The sequence below is a fragment of the Strix uralensis genome, chromosome Z, assembly GCF_047716275.1.
Source record: "Strix uralensis isolate ZFMK-TIS-50842 chromosome Z, bStrUra1, whole genome shotgun sequence".
Lineage (NCBI taxonomy): Eukaryota > Metazoa > Chordata > Aves > Strigiformes > Strigidae > Strix > Strix uralensis.
Window position 1 is genome coordinate 91,791,327 of NC_134012.1, and position 14,897 is coordinate 91,806,223.

At 53.3% G+C, this 14,897-nt stretch overlaps 1 protein-coding gene across 9 annotated transcripts in view; it reads right to left on the reverse strand.

The window, feature by feature from the left end:
• The window catches only part of CNTFR (ciliary neurotrophic factor receptor), a 209,832-nt gene that overhangs the window by 6,407 nt on the left and 188,528 nt on the right, over positions 1-14,897 (reverse strand). For all 9 annotated transcript variants that reach the window (XM_074856845.1, XM_074856843.1, XM_074856844.1 and 6 more), the window contains one exon: positions 9,159-9,322. In XM_074856845.1, the coding sequence (XP_074712946.1) occupies positions 9,159-9,322 (164 nt within the window). The remainder of the gene's footprint in view (positions 1-9,158; positions 9,323-14,897) is intronic.

Below are 14,897 nucleotides of genomic sequence, written 5' to 3' on the forward strand. Positions count from 1 at the left end.
GACAGCTGGTGCCTAAGTCTGTCCCTACAATCCAGGAGACACCTTCCCACCATGCCACAGGTCTCACCATTGGGTCTGACCCATTGGCACAGGGGCATCTATCCAGGGTGCCCTCTAAGGGGGTCCGAGGTCAGATCCTGGCTGGAGGGAGCCTGGTAGGGGGGGCAGATGAGCCCAGTGACCCTGGTGGGGCTCTGTGCAAGGGTCTCCCTGAGTTTCCAGCACACCAAGGAGGCTGAGAGCCCATCCCTGGGGTCACAGGTGCTACATCTTGTCCAGATAATGGGGTCAGGCTTAGAGCAGTCCTGTTTAGCACCTCACAGGTCCTCAACACAGTCTATACCAGGGGGGTGGCTGCTCCCATCTCGGGGCTGAGCACAGCCCATTGTGCAGGAAAAGGGGTTTGGACCATTTCACTTATGGGATAGGTGAAAACTTAAATCCTGTGAAGTATGGGCAGAAGGGAGGATGGGGAAAAGAAGATGAGGAGGATGCCAGTCTCTCCTGCAGGACACAGCTGTGCATACTTCAACCTGTTGGGGGTTTTGGCTGAGACCCATCCCACCAACCCCACCAAACTCCAGCCCTCCTCAGCCCAGGAGCAAAGTCCAGGCTAGATCAGGGTCCTCAGAGGTGACAGACTCTTTTCATTAATTCCTAATGACAATTAAACTAAATGAAATATCACTGTGTGAGCTGACAGCCCCCTGCAAGCCTGTTTCTTCCAGCTTGGCCTGTACTGGGCTGGGGTTGCCTTGGAAGCAGGGAATGAGCACAGGGCTTGGGAAGATCTGGCTTGTGAGTGGGTCTCTATAGGTATTTCAGCATCCTCTGAGCCCCCCTGGCTGCTCCCTGATCCCTGCAGCAATCAGGCTGCAGGCAGACCAGCCCCGCTGAGGTTCTGCTGGCCCAGCCAGGCTGCTGCTCCATCCAGAGCATTTTTCTCCAGCCCAAAGAGCCCTCCAAGCTGACTGCTTCCCATTGGGAGCAATTTCTGCCTCTCCGCAGTTGCAGTCAGCCTGAGGCTCAGTGTTTGCAGATGGGGTGTTGCAGACACAATGAGTTCGAGGCTGGGGGGCATGTTCCCCAGGACCCAGGCTGGAGGACCTGGAGGACCTTCCTTGTAGGACCTGGGAGGATACTGCCCTAAGTTCCTCTTTAGACAGCAGACAAAAAGATAAGGCATAGATGACAGCATCCATCTCTCCCCACACATATGACGTCTGCATGAAGCACTTCTGAGCTGGGCAGCTGGGGGACATGTCCAATATTTGCCATGGTGGGTGAGAAAATCCCTGGGTGGGTGCCCATGGCTAAGCACTGAAATGCAGCAGCAGATGGGAAAGCACATGGGACTGGGTCCAACTGGACACAGTCAGGGAGAGCCAGGGAGAGGGGGGACACTGGGGAGGTCATGGAGGGACGGATGGACACCCAGCATCAAAGGCAGAGGGAGAAATTCCTTAATCCGCGTCCCCGCCACACAGAGACAAAAGTTGGAGGAAGTCTGCGCATGGTAATTTTTTTGGCCGGGGGGGGGTCTGCATGTCACTGCCTGCCTTTGTGCACCTGCCAAAAGTCACTCTGGCTGGCTGTGAAGCACTGCCCAGATTAATGAGGGATCAGTAGCCAGTGCAATGCAGAGCTATTAGCATTAAAAAAAAAAAAAAAGTGAGAGAGAAATGAAAAAAAGCCCTTGAACCCAGTAATTCAGCCGACAGCTTGCTGAGAACAGTGTGGGCTGGGATCCCATTCCCTGCCACGGCCACATACCCCCATCAACCTGCTTGGAGAGATAACGGGGCTGCCGAGGGACAGCCAGTGCCCACCCACAGCTCCAAACACCAGGATGAGCCCAGGGGCTGATGCCACATTGATGGGATGGGGACACACACTCCAGGAAGGCGGAGGGGATGATTTCCCAGTGCTCAGCTTTCCTCCTGTCTGTGCTGCTCCCCCCTACACATGTGCTGGAAGCCTGGGAACATCCATATGAGCCACCCACACCATACACCCCAACAAGGGACATCCATGTGTGCCCTTGTCCCAGTCCCTGCCCGCAAACTGGTGGCAGTGCCTTGCAGCACTTGGCCCAGCAGGAGTTAAGGAAGGCATTCCCCCCTCCGGACTCCCGCCGCTCCACTCCCGCTGCCCCCAGCCCACCCTGCCAGGGTGCCCTGGCAATAAAAAAGGTCACTGTGCTCTGTTACCACCCGGGCTCTGCTCCTGGTCCAGCGCGACCAGGGAGCAATTACTTGTGAACGAGCTGAGGCACAGGCAGGTCTGAAGGCCAAATGGCCTTTGGAAGGGGATGGGGGTGAAGAAAACCCCAATTCTCCCTGCCCCAGCAGCTAGGCTGGGGGTGGGTGTGTGTTGGAAGGAGGCAGGGGGGGAGAAGGGGAGATCAGATGCCTCCTTCTCTGCATCCCACATGAAAATATGTTTGCTAGCTCCCCCGTGGTGGCAGTGGTTCTGCTTTCCATTCCTTGACGCCTCCTGCTCCCCAGCATGGCTCCTGGTGTGGGAAGGAGGGGATCTCCTGCCAGGGGACTAGCACCCCTCAGTCCCATGCCAGGGATGCACCGCCTCTGTGCATGCCAGGACAGAGAATATGTGCCTGTTCTAGATGTTGTGTTGAGCCTGGATGAGCCTGCCTTCCCCAAAATAAAAGGAGCACCCTGGCTGTTGTAGGGTGAAGTTGATCTGCTCACACAGCCGGTGCCACCCACAGTGAGCAGGGGAATGTGGAAGGAAACCCCTCATAAGCGTGCAGCCTGGGTCCACCATGCACCTCACATCCTCGCAGCCTCCTCCACCTCCGGATGCTTCCCGCTTATCCTAGATAATGAGGGAAATGGGAACTGGGAAGGGGACGGGGCGCCCCAGTGGGCTCAATTTCACAGACTCTTTTCCCCACAACAAGTGGTCAGGATCCCACCTGCCATGGGGAACAGGCTAAACCAAAAGCAGGAGTAACCCCCAAGCAAGTCACCCTGCCACTGGGAAGTGCAGGAGGGTCGCTGCAAACAACCACTGCAGCCCACGAAAAGATGTTGCTAAGTGGAAAAGAAATGTTTTGCTTTTTCCCTTTCAAAGCCATGTCTGGAGAGCAAATAGGTCTGACATTCATTACCTCCTCCTTCTGCAGCACCACAGGAATCAGCTGGGCTAACACCAGACAAAAGTTTCTGCCCTGACTCTGGAATAACTAAAAGGTTGGGAAAAGTGAATGACACCACCGCCCCCCGCCCCCTTATTGTCTGCCAGCCAGGTAGTGGAGGGGCCCAGCAGGGTCTGCTGTGGTCCCTGCTGTCACCCCTGCTCCCCGCAAAGGCTGCTGTGCTGCTGCTGCACATAGCTCAGCCCTGCTGCCGGTCTGGGAGGACAAGTTATCACAGGGCTCCTCTGCAGCCTGGGTTGTGTCACACCAGATGCGGCTGAACGGCTCCCTTCTGACTTAAAATAAAGAGCATCTTTGAAAGCGGAGCTATAAGCTCGTTAATAATGAGACTCTTTCTCCGAATGCACTGTCCCTCCTGCCAAGTGACAACTGGCAGAGATTGCTTTCGCTTGTGGCTGCAGGGAGGATGGGATCGGGGATGCTCAGGGCACTCAGCACCAGCTCTAACCCTGCCCGGCACTGGCATCTGCTGCCTGCAGATGCATTTACCACGCTGATGCAGTCGGCTGGGGGTGAAAGCAGATGGGTGCAGCTTGTGCATGGGCATCATGGGGCACGGGCATGGCCTGGCATGGTCTGCGTGTGGGCAGGGAAAGCTAAGCTTGCTGGTGCCATCCTACCTGCATGCAGCTGTGCAAGCATGCAGGTGAGCGTATGCACACGGGTGCTGCTCAGTGGCACCTTTACAGCTGCCTTTGGAGGCCCAATCCTGCTGGGAGCTCAGTACTTTTAGGTCACTAGCAGTTCTCAAGGGGACTGAGAGCACACAGACAGTGCCAGCCAAGGGTCCCGAGCCCAGCTCCATCCCTGCAAAGGTGATGAGCAACACTATTACAGCCTCAACATTTTGCTCCCACCTATTAGTTCTTTGTTTTTTGTTTTTTTTTTTTTGTTGTTTTTTTTTCCCTTCTTTTTTAATCACTGACTTTGCGGCTGGGAGGGAAAGGGAGAGAAGTGCCGCAATAAAAGCTACCAGGCGTGAAGCTGTAACCCAGCTCACTCAGGGTGACCTCCCTGCCAAGGTTGCCTTGCAAAGAGGGGGAGTGCAGGCAAAGCAGCAGAGGCACAGGGGGATGCAAATGGGTGCGAAGAAGCACGCCCGCTGCAAAGTGACATTGCTGCTGCACCGGTGGGGACGCAGCTGCGGCAGGCGGTGGCACTAATTGCCTTCCCCAGTTCCATCCCTCCTCCTTGCCCGTCACAGGCAGGATATGCATTAGCACACACTTTCAGGTTATTTCAGGCTGCCCAAGGCAGGAACTTCCAGAGACAGCCTGTGAGATTCACCTATTTGACTGAAAAATGTTGCTTTGCCTTGAGAGATAAGCCTGAGCCCACCCTGGCAGCCACCCCCAACACATGAGTGACAGTGGCCAGCCCAGAGGACCATGTCCTCCTCACACCAACGAACCCAACTACTAAATATTTGGCAATACCCACAAACCGCCATTCCTGTCCCCAAATTCCCAGATCAGAGCTTCTCGGCAGCAGAGTTGGCACAGACATCTGCACTGGGGGCTCTGTGACCCCAGCTCCTAAAATCCTGGGATAGTGGGAGCACCTCTGCTTGCTTTTCCAAAGAAGACTGTTTCTATTCTTTACAAATGCTCACGGACATGGCTCTAATGCTTCCAAAACAGAAGAGGAAGGAGAGAACCCAACCACATTATTAGCTTTAAATATCTCATGACCTTTTACTGCAAATCTCAAGATCTGAGGCGCAGCCTGCCTCACGGTTCGTTAACATTTCATGTTGTCAACGCAGCCAATGGGTTCAATTAGACTTTGCGACGGCATCTGCAAATTGCTGGCAACCTACCAGAGGAAATCCTCCCTCAGTCTGGCCACCAGCTCTGATGCTGCTAAGAAATACCTTCTGAGCCTCACCATGTTCCTGGGACATGCACCGAGCTGGTCAGTGCTCAGTGCATGCAATCTCTCCCCCAAAAATGGGAAAAGGGGAGACCCTGATCCAGCAAATGCTACAGGGTGGGAGCAAATTGGGTGCAAGACCCTGGGCTCCCCAAAGATGCTCAGGATGGTGCCTGGCCACCCGCCTGCAGATGTGCTTGCAGGGAGAGCGCATGTGTGAGTGTGGCGATCGCTGCTGTTGCGAGTTAACTGAAGGAGCCTGTAAAACCAGAAACAGGCTATTAGCAATCCATTAGGAAAGGGTATCCAGTTCCAGCCTAGGTAAGCCATTAGAGGAACATCTGAGAGCATTAGGAGAGCTCGCTTGGGGCCAGGATGGGGCTATAAAACAGAAGAGGAAACCACACTAATCTGGCTTGAATTACAAACTTAAAAGCAGGAGAAAAATAAAGGATACCCTAAACATTTAATGTTTTATATTTAGGAGACAGAAGGGGAGATTCTGCCAAAAGGACAGCATAAAAAAACCTGTTTAGGCTACAAATATCCCATCTCTCTTCTGGCAGCAGAGAAACCACCAGCCCCTCTTCCAAAAAGGGAGGAGCGTGACTTTAAAGTTGCTTGAGTTTCAGAGTGAGCTCAGCGCTGGTGGGGCAGAGGGGAGTTGGTGGCCACCTGATGTGACATGATGTGACACTGCTGCATCCTGAACAGCCTGGAAATGCCTGTGCCCAGGCTGGAGGGAACTGCTGCAAGGCAGCATGATGGTTCAAGAAGCATCTGGCAGACACCCTGCCACATGCTCATGTGGAAACTCATCATCATCATCTCCCCACAATAATAATTCCCAGAGCACATCATCATAATTCCCAGAGTGAACTGCAACACAAGAGCTGCTAAGTGGCCTGAGTGGAAAGGTGCTGCTGAGCAGGGGAAAGGGAGTGCAAATGGCATGCTGGGGCTCAAACCCACCTTTGCAAAGCACTGGGAAGGGGACAAGGGTGCCCCCCCCGGCTCTGGGTCAGCCCCAGATATTGCTTGATGTGGAGGATGCATGGGCCAAGCATCGCCTGGCTCTCTCCTGGGGGAAACTGCATTTACGGCTAGCTCGCGCAGCGGCGGTCTTGATAAGATCCACCGCTCCCGCCACGGATGGCTTCATCTTCTGGTGCCAAGCACTGGCATTATTAAAATCCTGAAAGGAAGAGCCTGGGAGAAAGCAGATGCTGATTGAATCAGACCCTACGGTATTCGACAGCTCGACATCCATCTGATCCTATTAGTGCTCATTCGGTCTTGCCTGCCGAGGTGCTGTGCATAGATCAGACCCTGCAAAGATAACGTGAGGTGGAGGGGAAAAAGGGGACCTGCTTTTTCTGCCAAGAAACGCCATGTGTGAGCGGGGCCTGCATGGATATTCCTGACTCTGGGCAGTCTCCAGTGCTCCCTTGTGAGTTTGCTCCTGCGGGGATGCTGGGCTTCCCATGGGGCTGCCAAGGGGGTGGCAGGAGATGCTTAAAACCCACAGCTGGTGCATGGGGGGGTTGCACGAGGAGGCAGCGATGGGGCTCAGCGTGGGGACCATGGGCACAGAGGGATGTATCCAGCTCCTCCTGGCTGCTGATGGAGATTTCTCCTCTCCCTGCCAGGATCCCAAGCTGCCCTGTTGTCAGCAAGCAGGTTGCGTGCAATGGCCTTCCCATGTCAGCAGCCAGCAGGGACAGCAAGAGGCAAGATGGGGGGCCGCTTGTGGCAGAAGACCTTCACTCGGCAAGAATTAAGACACCCCCATGCAAGTGTGGCATGTGTGACCACTGCATCCTTTCTCAGGGCATTTGTCCTTTCAAGGAGAGACCCAATGCCACCACTGTAGGACGAGCTGGATGGCTGAGCTAGGCTTGACCCTACAAAACCATGTCTTCCCCTTTCCTGGCTGGATCTGGGGGGATGGGGAGACCCCCCAAGATGCCAACAAGCAACAGGTCAAGTAAAGCAGAGCTCAGAGTGGCTTGGGCACGCTCCCAGCACGCTGGAATCAGTGGGGTTAATTTTTGGATACAAACCGCTGCATTTGCAGGGTGCCGGGCTGGGCTAAGCAGGCTGAGTGTGCCAAGGGGGTCTGGGGTTGGAGCAGCTCCAGTTGCTGCAGTGCTGCCATCCCCTGGTGTTTGGGAGCTGATTGAATTAGGCTTCGCAAATAATTCATCTGATGAATAGTGGCAGTTTTCCTCAAATCATCCACAAATCAGATTTTTCATTACCCAGCCAGCAGAGCAGGAGAGTCACAAAACAAGGCTGGTACCTCACTCACTGAATGCTTGCACTTGCTCACCGAGCAAATTATTCCCCAAACACACTCCTCCATCAGCCAGTGACAGAGGACATGTCTCTTGCAAGGGGATATTGATTAAAAGCGGTACCCAAGACTGCTGTGCCCTCCCAGGATGCCACGAGATGAGCGCTTCCCAGCCCTCCTTGCACCCACCATGAGGGCTGGTACCTCAAGCTCTCTCCACAGTTCAGGGTATCTTTAAATAGGAGAAATCAAGTTTTTACTGCCCTAGAACTGCTTTTTCCAGCCAGGGTGACCCTGCCACCAGTGTTGCTAACACCTCCGTGTACTTCCCACCATTGCTGCCTTCCTGAGAGCACTGATGGAGAGGCCACACCATCCCCTTGGAGGCCTTGTGATGAGGGGACTGGCACAGCTTGACCCCGTGAGTATGATACCTAATACCCAGTGATGGAGAGACCTGACACCACAAGTATGTTGAGGCAGGAGGCAGCTCACCGGCTCTCCCACCATTTCTGGTTGCAAACCCCTGCATTTGCAGGATGGATTTGCTGGATCAGGCTATAGCAGGATGAAAACATCAGCTTCTTCCACAAGTTTCACACCTCGAAAAATCTGACATTGTATTTGGTATTTCCCATTAATTGTTCCCCTTTTTTCACAGCTTCTACAATTCAAACATTTCTCCCCCAAGTGAAAAAAAAATATATCCACAGCAATCTAATATTCAAACTCCATCTCTGCTTTCTTACCCCTTGGGATGCTCTGTGAATGCTCTCCTGATCCCCAGGAGGGAAGTGAAGGGCAAAGAGACAAGCAAGAAGACCCTCTCCCAACCTTTCTCTGATTTTCAAAGCCATCATCAAATGTTTCAATCTGAAACACGACCTGCAGTACTGCCTCGTCAAAAAACCCAACCGACACAAAAGGAAAAAGTTGCCGAGACATCACCTTGCAGAGACACAGGCAAAGACTCCCAACCCCTCTCTCAGCCACTTCTCCCCCCAGGAAGACCTGGCCTGCACAAAACCTTGCTTGGCTCCATGATGCAGGTGAGCTCCCTGGGGACTGGGTGCTTCCTCCCATTTGGCTTTTGGGGCAAAATGCTTTATCAAGCAAAGCACCTAACTGGCTTTTGACTGGCCCAGCTTGGCACAGAGGGGATGCTGGATGAGCCACGCCAGCATAGCAGCACCTCTCCTCGAGCAGCAGATTGCTTTCCTTCACAATATGAGGATGCAAGTAGCACACAGAGGAAAAAAAAAAAAAAGCCCGTTCGTTATCTTCCTGCAGCTAACAAATGAAATCTGTCCTCCGGGCTGCCAAGGATTTCACTGACTATTTTTTTTTTAAAGAAACAAGAAATAAAAGTAAGAAATACGATAACATCACGGCAATCACTCCGTGCCTGTGCTCTGAGTTACGGCGAGCAGTATTTTATCTTCAGTTCAAAATCTAAATGTGGCAGAGGCGCATTTAAATGTGGTGACATTTATACTTTAAATGCCTTTTACATCTCGTTGGCAGATTTTATATAGAACATATGTATGGAAAGTAGATAGGGGCCGTGGATGAAAATGTGGAGCAGGGAGAGCCTGCAGAGCCATTTGTAGGCAGAATGTGAGTTAAAAGAAAGATGGAGAGGAAGAGAGAAGGGAGGAGAGACAGAGAAGGAGAGGAAAAGGGTCTGGGTTGCCAGGGCAGTGAATAGACATTTTTTTTGGTCTCTGATCACTTGTTTCCAATGCAACTTGATCCCAGCCACCAGCCGTCACCACTCCCTCCTGTCCCAGCCAGCTCAGCATCACTTACGTGTTGCCACTGGTCCAGGATGAGAGGCCGGTACCGCAGGAAGAACTTGAGTGGGAAAGACTCAGGGTCGGGCCAGGATGAGGGGTTTTGCCATGACACCTCCAGCCTCCGAGGGTTGTTGGGCACGGGTTTGGCCACCACGCTCTCCGGAGGGTCCGGCTTTACTGGAAGACAGGAGGGTGGGTGGTAAAGCTTTGCACATGGCATCCTCCCTTACACCCCTTGGCATAGCTGGCTGGGCTTTGCGCTATGTGCTTTCCAAGAGGAGCAGTCAAGACACAGAACATACTTTTCCCAAACTAATTAGATGCAAATCACCTTTTCTTGTCTAGGTCAGTGGTATGGCAGTCCTGGCTCAAACTAACCACCGTCAAGGAGGTGCCAGTGCAGACACTCACAGAAACAACCTGGCCAGGGGAGACCATCCCCTCCTCCCCAGGGCTATTTGGGTCAGGGCAAGGAGCCCACCAAGCCCAAATCCTGCACTTTCCTCATACCTCCTGATTTCTGGGAGTCTGACCCCCATTCAAACCCACTTACCTTGCAGTAACGTGGCAGATATTGGTCCTTGGGTTTAGGGCTGGGGTTTTGGGGATTCAGACTGTTGGCACATCATATTTTCAAAGGGCAAAGGATTGCCATGGTCACCTTCTACCCCAGGTCCCTCTCTCTCAGTCCTGCTCTGCTTTTGGGATACAGAGATATTTTTTTTACTACCTGACAAGTATTTCAAGTGAATATTAATTGGGTGTGAGCTATGCAATGTGCTTTGAAGCTGCAGCTACTTTTAGAGTGCTGGGAGCAAATCACAGACAGGCTGTGATGAACGGCATTGCCCGTTACAGAGCAAGCCTTGCTCCTCGCCAAGGGTTTGCTCAACTCCTGACAGCTCTAACTCCCAATTTTCAATAGCAAAACAACAAAAAGACAGAGATTTGGGTACACCCATACTTTTCCTTTTCTTATGACCAGGAAGGAGCTGGGCACAGGGAGCAGGGCACACAGCCGTGCATGGGGTGGAAGAGGACTCTCTGTGCACTCTAAGAATAGCAATGCACACGAGTCCTCATGTCCCAGGATAGCTCTTAACTCCCTGCAAAGTCCACATGCAGGCCCATGGGTCCCTGCTGGCCTGAAAATCTTTGGATTGTGTAATGGTCCCCCGGCTCTGACCACCTTGAGCAGCAGCTTGGTAAGGTGCCAGCATCAAACTCCACTCCCAAGCATGGAGGAGGGATGCTGGGGCTGTGGGGAGCCCCCCTCTGCCTGACAGAGCTCCTTCCCTGTACTCAGAAGAGTGCCCCTGCAGTCTTCTCCTCCTCCATACTGACCCCAGGGGTTCATCTGCTGCGGGTGGGAGGTGATGTCCATACAGGGACTTCACCTCTCCTGGGAGACGAAGGAGGTGGTGGTAGCAAGTGAGCTGCTCCCTTGCTAGCCTGCCTACCTGCTGCCTGCAGCCCTGCCTTATGTATGAAGGGCATCTCTCCCTCTGCTTGAAGCTGTATGAGACCAGACACTGATGTAGGGCCAGTCTGCTGTGAGTGGAGTTGTGTGTGTGACATTCGCTGCCATCTCTGCTTCAGAATGATGGTGGCATCACAGCAACTGTCCTTACGAAGACACCCTCCCTGCACCACCACTGTTTGCTCCTCTTAGGAGAAACCAGCCTGTGATGCTTTCAGACCCACTTTCTTGGCTGTGGGTGAGGCAGAGGGGGGCTGCTGAAATGAAGCCACAGCCTAACCACCTTGGTGGGACCCAGAATTGGCCCTATTCCCCCGAAGATGTAGCTCACCACCACCTCCCTCTCCCCAGCCCTCCCATTCAGCACCCTGGCACACACTCTGCTGCAGTCCTCCTTCACCATCATCTTCACCATTACCCCAACACCACCTTCCCTCTGCCATGGTGGGTGCAAGGAGGGATGAATACTTCCATCCCCACTGCACCCGGTGCTCAGAGGATGCTCCTGGAGGACTGGGGAGCAGCTGGTGAGCCAGCATCCACGGGCCTGGTCATGGGTGTCTGGTTCCACCTCCTGGCTCTCACTGATCTCTCTCTGTGGCAGAATTGGATGCAACTTTCCATTTACAGCTTTATCCTCGGCAGGAGGGATGACTTGCTGGGGCTGTGCTGTGCTGAGCTACTCCAGATGGCTGCGCAATTCCTTCACTCACTGCGAACCCCCAGGCTCAGGCTGGACATCAGCTTCCACCGACAGGGACTTGGAGTCCAAACACATACAGAAAAGTATAAATCCAACACTGGCTCGGCAGGCTTGGTTTGCAAAACAAAAGTCTGTTCAGCTGAACGAATGCAGATGACTGCGAACTGAGGCTCTGCAGCAAGGAAGTGGGAAGGAAAGGGCCGGGCTGGGGATGGATGCGATGGGATACTCCCTGTGGTAATGCAGGGAGCCTGGCCCTGCTTTCTGGCATGCCAGCCTGAAGCCATGGCAGAGGGATGCTTAAATGCAGTTGTGCCAGGCAGGGCACATGTGCTTGGGGAACAATGAGAGATGCCACTGTGGTGGTTTGTAGGAAAGCAAAGAGAAAGGTGCCCTGATGCTGAGGTGGGAGTCACCTGCCCATTTTGCAGGGATGTGACCCCCAGGCCTGCTTCTGTGGGTTTCAGAGTGCCCTTGGTGCACATGGGAGGGCTGGCCTGGCTCCAAGTGAGCACAGCAGAGCCCAGCTGTAGAAGAGGGCTGTGCTCCTGGCTGCGGCAAGCCTTCAAACGGCACTGTGGGTTAATGGGAAAACCAGCAATCCCTGCTACCTCCCCATGTGTCCCTCCATCCATGGGACTCCTGCCCAGGCCAGAAAGCACAGCAGTGCCAGCCACTCCAAAAGCACAAAGCCAGAGCTGTTTCTGCCACGTCCCTCCAAGGCAGCGGGGATGCAAGAGCCAGGAGAGGGCATCGCACCTCTGGCAGCTGGTCCAGTGAGGACAGACCTACGTCTCTTAGGACAGACCTCATTACACTGTGCTCATCTAGGGAAACATCAGAGCTAGTCCCACAGGGGAGACAAGCTGTGTCCAGATCTCTGATTTCTATGTGACCTTGAAGGAGTCCTTCATCTTCCGCAGCCTCTCAGGTCCCTGCTCCACACATGGGGACGAGCGCTCCTCCTTCCCCAGCCTTTGTCTGCCTCCATTTAGCCTGCACATGGTGAGGCAGGGACTGTCTGGCTGTACATCAGCCAGCATAATAGAGCCCTGTCCTCGGCAAGGGCCTGCAGGCAGTAATGTAATAAAAGCAATAGTAGTAATAATAATAATGGACGATGGGCATTAGGCTGAGTACTGGTTAAGCGGCTACAAAACCAGATGTAATATTATCCTGCAGAGCTGAGGGAGCATCATCAGACATTCCTGGGAAGGGGGCTTGGCCGGGAGGCGACTCACAGCTCTTCCCGCTTGGTTTTCGGCTGCCGCATCCAAGAGAGGACTTGGCGTGCAAGAAGAGCCATGGAAAGTGGCTTTTCCTAAAGGCTCTGCATGCTCACACTTAACTGTGAGTCTTTAGCTATCCATCTCCCCTGGCTGTTGTTAAACACATCTCAAAATGAAACCGGTGGTTCAGAAAGGCAGATGAGACCCTGCAGCATGGAGGGGCCCGTCGCCCATCCCATCTCTCCAACAAGCACTAAAATGGATCCCTTGCGGCCGTTAAATATCCCCTGGCATTTTCTATGAGCAGAGGGATATTAAACTCCATGTCTTAGCCAAATGTCAGTCTAGGTAATTTAATTCTGCCTCTCTAAGTAGTATGAATTGAACTGACCTTCTGCCTAGGCAACTGTATACCCGTGTTCAGAGACTCTGAATTTCATACAGACATGGGCACGTTTGTCCTCATGCAGCCCCTCTGAGATGCTCTGCATCTTAATTGCCCCATAGCTGGAGCTGGGAGGATAAAATGACCTTCCCAAGGTCACACAAGGAATGGGTGGCAGATTTGAGGAAGGCACCCATGCCTGGAAGGCCCTGTCCAAGGCTGCTTTCTTCCTTTTAATGCTGTGCATCTTCTGCTAATCTGCCCCACGCTCACACGAGGAGAAAGGCGCTGAGGTGGGATGCCGATGTTGCTGTGTGATGGTGATGTCCCTGCTTTCCTGGGGGATGCATGTGCCAGCTTCCTGTTTCTTCGTACAAGTGAGGAAGATGGGGTTGTGTCCTGGAGGGCCACAAATGTCCCCATGCTGTCCCAGCCATCATGAGGGAGGTTGAAGCTCCTGACACACCACCTCACTCCTCCCTGGCACCTTCCTCTGCCTCCAGACTCTCTCCCCTCCAGCTCCTTCAGCCCCTTTCCCACCTCCTCCTGCCTTGGGCTGGAGCCCTGATGTCTGAAGGGCTTTGTAGAACATTTCCCTCCCCATGCTCATTTTTATTAGTATCGATACCTTTGCAGAAGATGTAATTATGGAAACAATTTCCAGGAGCAAGATAAGGAGGAAGGCAGCCCGGATCTCCTACCAATGAGAGATGGGAGCCAGAGGGCTGGAAAAGCTTTTCCACTCATCACTGAAAATGAAAATGCAGAGTGACCCCCTTGCAGCTGGCTGCTAATAACCAGCATGGCACAACTGCCAGCAAGGCATGGGCTTGGGATAGCAAAAGAAAGTACCAGCCATTTTCCACACAATTAGAGCCCATCATCTGAGCGGCTGGGGAAGGGATTTTATGCTGGGAGCTCCAGGGAGGGAGGGAGGAGAGAGGAAGCAAAACCAATGGAGGTCACTCCTTTCCAGGGGGCTTTTTGTGTTTGCCCAGGATGGGTGGGTGGTCCGACCCAGCAGTGGGTCTGCTCCCAGCTCAGACGGTGCTGGGAGGGAGAGCCACTGGCCCTGCATTGCTCTTGTGTTGGGTCCAGGCTGCTCTGTCCTCAGCAGGGCATGAGATCAGGGCTTCACGCCTGGGGTTTAACCTCCATGCAGAAGGTGTGATAGTTTTCACGCCTGGGGTTTAACCTCCATGCAGAAGGTGTGATAGTTTTCTCTAGGCTAAGGGGAAAACGCAAGGTAAGTTCTGACATCTCCAGCCCTGGGATTTTAGAAGAAGCATCATGCAGTCTCAGGTTGACACTGTCTCTCCATTTTATCAGGATGGGTACACATGTTGCAATGTTCCCATGCAGCATTTTTCCAACGAGCCGATACAATGGCTTCATTCTGAGCCATATGTCTCCCACCCCTCCATCAGAGTGAAACCCAGCACAACTTTCAAGCTGAGATCTCAGCCTAGCTGATGCTGGTAGAGATCCCCAGGGAACCTGATGCTGAATCCGGGGAACTGGATGCTGAATCCACACCACCAGTACCCACCACACTGGGACACAGCCCCAGGGTTTGCAGCTGCAGAGAAGAGAGCCAGAAGAGACGCTGAAATGCAGAAGCTTCTGCAAGTAGAGCAGGCAACCTGGGGCAAAATTGCATGGCAAAATACACTGCCGCAGTGCTCTTGTTTTAATTGGAAACAATGGGATGGCACAAGGAGAAGCTCCATTGAAGGTAGGTGGCTGTTGATCGATGGCAGCTGAGTTCATCCTGTAATGACTCTGCTAAGCCTGTCGACTGCCTGCTTGAACACTCAATCACCACTGCGTCTATGCTTCTCATGCACAGTGGCCATACCAAATCCCGAGGAGGAGAATTTCATAGCTGTACAGAACACGGAGATTTTAAGGTCACTAGATATTGAAGCATTTAGGGGAGCTGGCTGGCTCTGGGG